Source organism: Nanorana parkeri, unplaced genomic scaffold, assembly GCF_000935625.1.
Source record: "Nanorana parkeri isolate BGI_ZX_2015 unplaced genomic scaffold, ASM93562v1 scaffold2102, whole genome shotgun sequence".
Taxonomy (NCBI): domain Eukaryota; kingdom Metazoa; phylum Chordata; class Amphibia; order Anura; family Dicroglossidae; genus Nanorana; species Nanorana parkeri.
In genome coordinates, this window is record NW_017308370.1 from 117,317 (window position 1) to 127,549 (window position 10,233).

The 10,233-nt window shown below is 46.2% G+C and overlaps 1 protein-coding gene across 1 annotated transcript in view; it reads left to right on the plus strand.

The window, feature by feature from the left end:
• LOC108800687 (SLAM family member 8-like) overlaps nt 1-3,247 on the plus strand; it is an 8,243-nt gene extending 4,996 nt beyond the window's left edge. Inside the window, exons 5-6 of the mRNA XM_018572678.1 lie at nt 2,594-2,770; nt 3,216-3,247. Coding sequence (XP_018428180.1) covers nt 2,594-2,770; nt 3,216-3,247 — 209 coding nt within the window. The remainder of the gene's footprint in view (nt 1-2,593; nt 2,771-3,215) is intronic.
• The last annotated feature ends 6,986 nt before the right edge of the window (nt 3,248-10,233 follow it).

The window sequence follows — 10,233 nt, forward strand, 5'->3', positions numbered from 1 at the left end:
CGCGGTATACTGAGACCGCATCAGCCGGGACGGATCCCGACATTACAGCCCAGATCCACCCAGCTGCGTGAGTGACAGCTGCCTCTGCTTATCTAGAAACAGAGCCAGCTATGCCCGCCCCCTCCCCCGTCCTTTCTGCCAGTCAGCGCTGGAGGATCGGAGCGTGGAGGGGGGGATCCCTGCAGGGAGCCGTGAGTGACAGTCACCTCTCTCTGCAGGGATAGATCGAGAAGTGAGCGAGCGACACTATGTGTTCGCTCACTTCTCGATCTATTGAGCCGCCCTGTGACAGTTTCATTGTCACACGTCGGCTCGAACTATGAGTTTGAGTGAAGATCACTCACCTCATAGTTCTCCTTTAATGATTTGTGATGAATGCATTAATTAATAATAATAATAATGATAATAATAATTAATAGTAAACAAATGTTTGGGGTTGTTTTATATCTGCCTGAAGGTCAGCATTAAAGTGGAACTGTAGTACACCAATGATTCCCTCAACACATGCATATTGTATGAGTAAAAGTACATGTTACCTGTTGTATTGTACTGCAGCGGTATCAGAGGAGTGGTAACATATAAGGTGGCGTTTACTGAACACTGAAAGTCTGACAAAGGTCGCAGGCAGGAGATAAGGAAACAGGAGAAAAACAAGAAGAACAAGAATCTCTACTTCCCAAGAGACAATAGTAGACACGTGACTATCTAGAGTAGTTCCTCTACTGGCAACTAGGTGGCCATGCAGTGTATAAGTTCCTCGGTAATAATGAACAGAGTGCTGGTGGTGTCTCGGGAGGATCGTCACTCTTCTCTCACTGGGAGGCAAGATAGAGGCAGAGGCAGGTGTCCCTCAGGGCTCAGACATGCTTCACACAGACACATGGTGGAAGTTTTTAATCAGGGGGCTCTGGTGGCTCTGGAGGTAAGGCCACCCCACTAACTACAGAGTATCCCAGGATCCGCTGCCAAAATATCCTCTCCAATGACTGGGGGTTATACAGAAGCTGCGTGCTCTTGTGCTCATTGTTGGTGGCCCACACACCAGACTGAACAGTTGGAGGGTCTGGCACCCGGTGACAGCTCACATGCCCAGCCAATGCTGCCCCATCAGGTGCAATCTCTCTGAGCACCCAAGGTTGGCAAGAGCTGGAATTTATATGCCTTGGGCATGCCCCATCTCTCCTAAGTGAAGGTAAATCTCTTCTTATCAGTGGAGAAGATGTCACCATTAGGGATGAGCTTCCGGTTCAGGTTGACCATGAGATTGACCCAAACCCAAGCCCAAAGCTTCGGTAAGCAGGCCAACAATTTGGCCAGTTTGCCTGTTTTCTGTACATCCTTGTCTTAGCAACCAATGATGCCTAAGTCATTGGTTGACTAGTGGCTGAACCATACAGCGTCATTGCTTGCGAGGATGTAGGTGGACACACCATGACAACCTATGATGCTGGTGGTCCCACAGCATCATTGGTTGTGATGGTGTGTCCAGATGCATCCTTGCAACTAGGGATGCACCGATACCAATACTGGTATCGGTATCAGTGCTTATTTTGAGTATTTGGGCGAGTACTCGTACTCGCCCAAATGCTCGATTGCCTAACCCAATACCCAAACTTCCGGTATCAGGAAGCTGGGCAGCGGGTCATTACATGCTGTCTGGCTTCCTGATTGGCCAGGAAGTCGGCTCCATGCTTCCTCATCACTTGGTGACGAGGGAGCATGGAGAAGGCTTCCCAGCTAATCAGGAAGCCGGGCAGCATGTAATGACTCGCCGCCTGGCTTCCTGATTGGCCAGAAAGCTGGCTTCATGGTGACGAGGCATGAGGGAGCATGGAGCCTGCTTCCCGGCCAATCAGGAAGCCGAGCGCTGTGTAATGACTCGCCACCTGGCTTCCTAATTGGTCGAGAAGCTGGCCAATCAGGAAGCCAGGCAGCGAGTCATTAGCTGCCCCCCCCCCCCGGCTTTCTGATTGGCCAGAAAACTGGCTCCATGCTTCCTCGTCACCTGGTGATAAGGTGGAGATAGCTTCCCTGCTAATTGGGACGCCGGGTGGCGAGTCTTCATGCTGCCTGGCTTCCCTAATGGGACTTCCAGTATCGATATTGGTGAGTACAGAAAAAAAAAAACGGTACCCGTACTCGATACCGAAAAAACAGTATCGGTCCATCCCTACTTGCAACCAATGACACTGTGCGGGTTGCAGAGCATCATTGGTTGTTGGCACACTGCGGGTCCTGGGTTTGGTTCGCTTGGACATTTGCCAAATGGCTGGGTTTGGTGAACATCCAAGAATGCTAAACCCAGGCCAGTTTCCTCACCACAAGTGGCCATTAGGAGATTTCTCCTCCCCTCTTCTTCTAGTGACAAACGTAATAAATTTCCCATCACCTTCTATATTAGGAATAATCTCATAATCACTGTGAATTTCCCCAGCGAGGCCAGCAATAAAAAGGAGGCCCAATCCTTCCATAATCTCTCCAAAAACAAGTCTTGGCTTTATATATATTTTAAGCTAATAAAAGTCACATAAATGGCTAAAAAATACTTGAAGTAGCTAAATGGTGGCAAGATACTCATTCTGCCTTCTTTCAGGTAAAACCCCGGTAAACAGAAGAGAGAGGATCACCATGAATACAGAGGAGACCATTCTACATCTCCATGAAGAGACTGAAGCACTAGTGAATGAGCAGACTGGTCTTCAACACCCCGAGGAGACAACATCCTGGCACAATGGAGAGATGACACTTGGACATAATGCCGTGGGGGGCAGTAATGAAGGGAAGACAATACATTTCAGTCCTGAGACAACTGTAACACACAAAGTGGAGACAATTGTATAGCATGGGAGATGGAACCCAATGATGAACTGGAGCTCTGCCATTGCAGGGATGGATCAACGGCAAGACCTTTAACCCGGGACCAAAGGAAGACTTGGTGAGTGTATAACTCAACCTGGACTTTGCAGCTGAGTCTTCACATGAGACACCAAAGGATTTTTGAAGAATGTACCTGACATACCCCCCTGTCTTCGTTCTGGTTCAATAACAATTGGAAAACCTTTTTCCTATAAAGTGCAGAGGACACGTTCTGCAGGTAGGTCATCAATCCAAGAGTCCCATGCCTTGTTATCATTCGATGGTCTCCAGTTGTCTGCCATGTGTCTGATGTGGCTGAAGGACCTTCACAATGACTTTGGAATCCCGTTATTTCTCAGGACTTTGTGAAATGGAAGCTCGTATACCGTAATGGCACACTGTACATGAGGAGGACTCTACGTGGCTTCCATCTAGCGCCATCTTTCTCTGCTGTGCCGAGTTTGGCAGTCAGGGCAGAGAAACGTGTGAATCCGTCTTTTTCACAGAGGACTCATCTGGTTAGAAGAAGTAGAAGAAGGTGATGTCTCCAAAAAGCTCTGTTGGGTTGCCAACCTGCTTTGAAGTACCTATCAAAACCACAATTCAGATTAGGGATGCACTGATACCGTAGGAGTAACGATATATTGCTTTTAGTACTCGCCGATACCGAGTACCGATACCAGTGCTTCCGCTGGCATGGAGCTGGCTTCTCGGGCACTCAGTAAACCGGGCGGCGGGTAATTACATGTCTGATTGCCCGGGAAGCCGGCTCCATGTTGTTTGGCTGGCTTGATTGTGATTGGCTGCAGAAACCAGTTTCCCAGCCAAGCAGCATCGAGCCGGCTTCCTGGCCAATCAGGAAGCCAGGCAGCATGTAATGACTCGCTGCCCAGCTTCCTGATACCGGAAGTTTGGGTATCGGGTTAGGCATCGGAGCATTTTGGCGAGTACGAGTACTCGCCCAAATACTCAATATAAGCACTGATACCGATACCAGTATTGGTATCGGGCCATCCCTAGTTGCAAGGATGCATCTGGACACACCATCACAACCAATGATGCTGTGGGACCACCAGCATCATAGGTTGTCATGGTGTGTCCACCTACATCCTCGCAAGCAATGACGCTGTATGGTTCAGGCACTAGTCAACCAATGACTTAGGCATCAGAACGCTCTCTCTACGTTCCCCTACGGCACAGCCGCAAGTTCCAGTATCGGGAAAGGTATCGGAGCATTTGGGCGAGTACGAGTGCTCGCCCAAATACTCGATATCGCCACTGACACTAGTATCGGTGCATCCCTAATTCAGGTGCTAGGAAATTGAACACAGCACAGAGACACGTAAGCAGTAAATACATATTTTTGGTGATGTATGGAACTCTCGGACTGTGATTATTTTTTTTACTACATTTTTACAAATTTTAGCTAAACAAATGATAACAAATGAATAAAAAATATGGAGGTGATGTTGCTCTGCATTGAGCGGGAGAGGTTAAATGGTTCACATGAGTCAGAGGAGGGACCCTGATTCCCTCCCAGTGGAATATGAAAATTTCCTAATAGCTATAAAGGTATAAAATATGAAACGGTTCATCAATCTGCAAATGTGTATATATATATAATTTTGTGAAAAGCATTTTTTTAATAGATTAAACCTATTTTTGTAATGAAATATTCCAGATGTACACGACCTTTTATTCTTTCACGTTGTCTTTTAAGCGTTGGATTGAGAACATAATCTGTGAGTAGACAATATGATAGAGGGGTACCGGTGGGGGGGGAGACACAGAAAATAAAAAAACAGCCGCTCAGACAACTGGAGTTCACAGAAATAAATCTCTTTAATTACAAATTAAGTTGGAACACAACAAACAAAAATGGTAACTCGGCATTAATAAACATTATCACGGCATTTAGAGCCCTGGGGGCCATGGGGAAAAAAATATGAAACATAATTCTGTGTTTAAAAGACATAATTCTGAGATTAGAATTCAGATTTCTGACTTTTATTTTCTGAATTCTAACTTTCAACCACAGAATTATGTTTCTTATTTTTTTTTAGCATGGCCCCCCAAGGCTCTTCCGTATCATACCATATTATTGAAGAATAAGAGTTCACCCATTTGAAGGGGTCTATTTATAAACAAACCACAGAGCCATTTGCCCTACTTCTGTGTGAAAAGAGGCAAAACCAAACTTTTTATTGGTATGTTTCCTTTTCAGGTTGATTGTCATGTAATGTATTACCCCATTATGACCACAAGATGGAGCTGAGGAGCATAGGGAAGAAGTATATATTTCCTGTGCTCTTCGGCTCTACCTAGTGGTCATACTGGGGTATTACATTACATGGCGTTTGACCTGAATAGGAAACAGACACACACAAAAAAGTTTGGTTTTGCCTCTATTCGCACAGAACAAATGTTTTTAGAGATTTGCAGGGCCAATGGCTCTGGGGATAATTTATAACTACGCACCTAACAGTGGCGTAACAATCGCCATAGCGACCCAGGAGGCCGCTATGGGGCCCTGTGATTTCTAGTTACGCCCCCTGGCCCCTAAGTTCTATTTCCTACTACAAATAATTAAAATTTCCACAAAACTATCTACAAAAGGACTCTGCTGTCTGCCAGTATCAGAACCTATGGATGTCCTAACCCCTCTCCCCCCCCCATACAGCAGCTCCACCCACAGCAGTGCGAAAGGAGCTGTGAGAGCATTCTTTTGACACTGCTGCTGTCTTAATGCCTCCGGTGTGGACGCTTTTCATTGGACACAAAGGATAGCTCAAGAGCCTGTACACCGAAAATTAAAGCAGCATAGGCCGCGAGTTGTAAAAATGTAGTGACTATGTCGGGGAGATGATAACGTAATCATATAACAAAGCTGCAAGGATGAACTAAGCATTGCGTGTCCTCTGGCGCCCTCTAGTGGAAGAGATGATAATCAGAAGTTCATTTTGACTGGCAGTATGTACAGTGACGGATCACATGACCGCACTGATCACATGACCGCACTTATGAAATTAGCACTTTTTTTTTTCAATTTTATTTAAATTTAATGACTTCGTAGACGGTTCTGACCGATGTTCTTCTCGCTGTTTCCATGGAGCCCGCGTGCGTCACAAATGAGTATATAACAGAATAGTCATCCTGCCAGAGAAAAAGAAAAGACAGCCAATCAGACGTCTTCATATCGTCTCTTATTTTTATTATTATTATAGCTTATTGTTTATTTTGACTGACCGAGCTGAAGAGAAATGTAACATGAGAATCCTTTCTTCATATTAAAGTATAACTTTAGCGAACATTAACAATATCAAAATAAATAGACTAATAAATGGTAAAATATAATAGGAGCCTTTGCTGCGATGTTCATCTTCCAATCAGAAGTGAGGGGACACTGGAATTTCTTTGAAAACGACAAGAGATGAGGAAAGAGAGGAAAATAAATGAAAAGTGGACTCAGGCTCCACCTGCTGGCTCGATATAAGAATGCAACATGTTACAATGCAAACGTTTGAGTAAATCTATTATTTAGTATGACCATAATAAATAAAAAAAGAAAATATTTACCCAATACACATTGCCTTAGAAGAGAACTATTGGGTCAGGGCTTTTCCCCATAGCTCTCTTAAGGGTCACAGGAGGACACAAACTAGCGTCCTCCCGTCACCCTAAGCTCAGTATATCGCGAGCTGTACTGAGACCGCCGCAGCCAGGACGGATCCTGACATTACTGTCGAGATCCACCCAGTTGTGTGATTGACAGCGGGCTCTGCCTATCTAGAGGCAGAGCCAGCTGTACCCGCCCCCTCCCCCGTCCTTTCCTCCAGTCAGCGCTGGAGGATCGGAGCGGGGAGGGGGGGAATCCCTGCAGGGAGCCGTGACTGACAGTCACGGCTCTCTGCAGGGAGATGATTGAGAAGTGAGCGAGTGACGGTATGTGTTCTCTCACTTCCCGATCTACTGAGCCGACCTGTGACAGTTTCATTGTCACACGTCGGCTCGGACTGAGTGAAAATCCCTCACCTCATTGTTCTCCTTTAAGGAATCTTGTGATTGATTCTGCGCCCCAGAGGCTTCTTATAACTGACATAACATTTACATGGACTATCCCTTTAACGTACAAGTAGTAGAGGAAGGTTAAAATATAAACAGACACTTACGTTGAGTTCTCTTGAAGGAGGACGAGCTGCACGAGGGAATAAAAAGCAGGTGAATGGATATGGAATAAGGGACACAAGTGGAATCTAATTTTGGTTAATTTTATTAAAGAATGTACACGTTATAGAAACCAGGGACGTGCGGTCAGGGGAGGCGGAGCCTCACCTAGTATTATGGAGGAAAAAGCTGTATTTTTCAAGTCTGAAGCTGACAGCTTGTTCTGCATTCAGATCGGCTTCTATTAAGTTACACAGAATGGAAATCCTCCCCGCCCCCTCCTCGCAGTGTAACCTGTCATGGATAGAGCGATGGAAGTTAATTGCAGGCCGCGCTGCATCCGGCTTTTGACAGCTAAGTTAGGCTACACAGCAGCGGGCTTCCCCACTGCTTGTGTAACCTAACTTGGTGAGGCAAGAGCTGTCACAGCCTCTACTCTGTGATAGAGGCGTGAGCTCTGTTGATGGCTTGGACCAATCAAAAAAAGAAAAACAAACAAACACTGAGGACATCGATCTCGATGCCTCAGCAGTGACGAGCAAGTGAGGGACAGGGAGACTCCTCCCTGTCCCCTCCCTTCCTCCTCCCTGTGACCGGTCACACATTCCAACTCAGTCACAATCTTTGATAGAATATCCCTCCTTCAAACTAGCATGGGGACCGGGATTACAGAAGCTTAGTGATGCAGCTACAGTGAACCCGTGATTTGTCTAGACGAGAAATGAAAGAGGTTCACTTAATAGCCCCCCACTATGTATACCCACCTCCATTTCCCCTCTTCTAAAGCTTTGTCCGATGGAAGGGAAGAGAAAAGCTCCATGATGATCTTCTTGGAACATACACAAGACTCTCTTGCCATCCCCATGTGACAACTCTCGGTGGCCTTCAAGTTGACCATACACAGCTCAAACTGTTTGTCAGGGACCAGAGCGCCTCCAGGTGGCACTGTAGAGCTGGAACCTGATCCTGCAGTTCCAGTGCTCACCTGCGGGTGTCTCCCAGCAATTAGTCACCACCTGGTGCTGATCTGGGAGGGTATTTAACCTCTCCCTGCACTGAGGCATGTGCTTCAATATTGTTGCCATATCCTGTATCCTGTTCCCTGTATCCTGTTCCCTGTATCCTGTTCCCTATATCTTGTTCCCGTTATCCTGTTCCCGTTATCCTGTTCCCTGTATCCTGATTCCTGTATCCTGTTCCCTGTATCCTGATTCCTGTATCCTGTTCCCTGTATCCTGATTCCTGTATCCTGTTCCCTGTATCCTGATTCCTGTATCCTGTTCCCTGTATCCTGATTCCTGTATCCTGTTCCCTGTATCCTGATTCCTGTATCCTGTTCCCTGTATCCTGATTCCTGTATCCTGTTCCCTGTATCCTGATTCCTGTATCCTGTTCCCTGTATCCTGATTCCTGTATCCTGTTCCCTGTATCCTGATTCCTGTATCCTGTTCCCTGTATCCTGATTCCTGTATCCTGTTCCCTGTATCCTGATTCCTGTATCCTGTTCCCTGTATCCTGATTCCTGTATCCTGTTCCCTGTATCCTGATTCCTGTATCCTGTTCCCTGTATCCTGATTCCTGTATCCTGTTCCCTGTATCCTGATTCCTGTATCCTGTTCCCTGTATCCTGATTCCTGTATCCTGTTCCCTGTATCCTGATTCCTGTATCCTGTTCCCTGTATCCTGATTCCTGTATCCTGTTCCCTGTATCCTGATTCCTGTATCCTGTTCCCTGTATCCTGATTCCTGTATCCTGTTCCCTGTATCCTGATTCCTGTATCCTGTTCCCTGTATCCTGATTCCTGTATCCTGTTCCCTGTATCCTGATTCCTGTATCCTGTTCCCTGTATCCTGATTCCTGTATCCTGTTCCCTGTATCCTGATTCCTGTATCCTGTTCCCTGTATCCTGATTCCTGTATCCTGTTCCCTGTATCCTGATTCCTGTATCCTGTTCCCTGTATCCTGATTCCTGTATCCTGTTCCCTGTATCCTGATTCCTGTATCCTGTTCCCTGTATCCTGATTCCTGTATCCTGTTCCCTGTATCCTGATTCCTGTATCCTGTTCCCTGTATCCTGATTCCTGTATCCTGTTCCCTGTATCCTGATTCCTGTATCCTGTTCCCTGTATCCTGATTCCTGTATCCTGTTCCCTGTATCCTGATTCCTGTATCCTGTTCCCTGTATCCTGATTCCTGTATCCTGTTCCCTGTATCCTGATTCCTGTATCCTGTTCCCTGTATCCTGATTCCTGTATCCTGTTCCCTGTATCCTGATTCCTGTATCCTGTTCCCTGTATCCTGATTCCTGTATCCTGTTCCCTGTATCCTGATTCCTGTATCCTGTTCCCTGTATCCTGATTCCTGTATCCTGTTCCCTGTATCCTGTTCCCTATATCTTGTTCCCGTTATCCTGTTCCCGTTATCCTGTTCCCTGTAACCTGTTCCCTATATCTTGTTCCCGTTATCCTGTTCCCGTTATCCTGTTCCCTGTATCCTGATTCCTGTATCCTGTTCCCTGTATCCTGATTCCTGTATCCTGTTCCCTGTATCCTGTTCCCTGTATCCTGATCCCTGTATCCTGATTCCTGTATCCTGATTCCTGTATCCTGTTCCCTGTATCCTGATCCCTGTATCCTGTTCTCTGTATCCTTTCCCCTATATAATGTTCCCTGTATTCTGTTCCCTGTATCCTGTTCATTTTGGTGCACCTCTAGAAGCAGCCCTACCGCCTCATACCAAATACATGCCTACAGAGACCTTGGTGCCCCGGTAAAGGTCTCACAGTTCATCAAAACAGAAATTCCGGCACGTGAACAGGGATTCAGTTAAAATGACATATTTATTTCACCTTGGCATAAAACCCGCAACAACGAGATGCTAATACCAGGAAGCACTGGGCATTTCATGTTCTCTCAATGGACCAACAAAGCAATGGGGGAGTGACAGGGAGTAACTGTGTGCCGGGGAAGGGGGGTTCCAGTGTATTTAAATGCAAAACTTTTTTATGTGTCTTGGCAGGGAAGATTTACTCTTGCTTGCCCTGGCGGCCAATATGACTTGGACTCAAAGTGAGGGAAAATCCAATATTTGTAGTTATCACCAGAACAGGAACAAAGGAAAAATCCTCCAATAAGAACACCAGTTCCAGTGAGGATCGCCGATTCCCAAAATCTAGAATGAAACAAATGGCCTTCATGTCCACCATTGGCTTC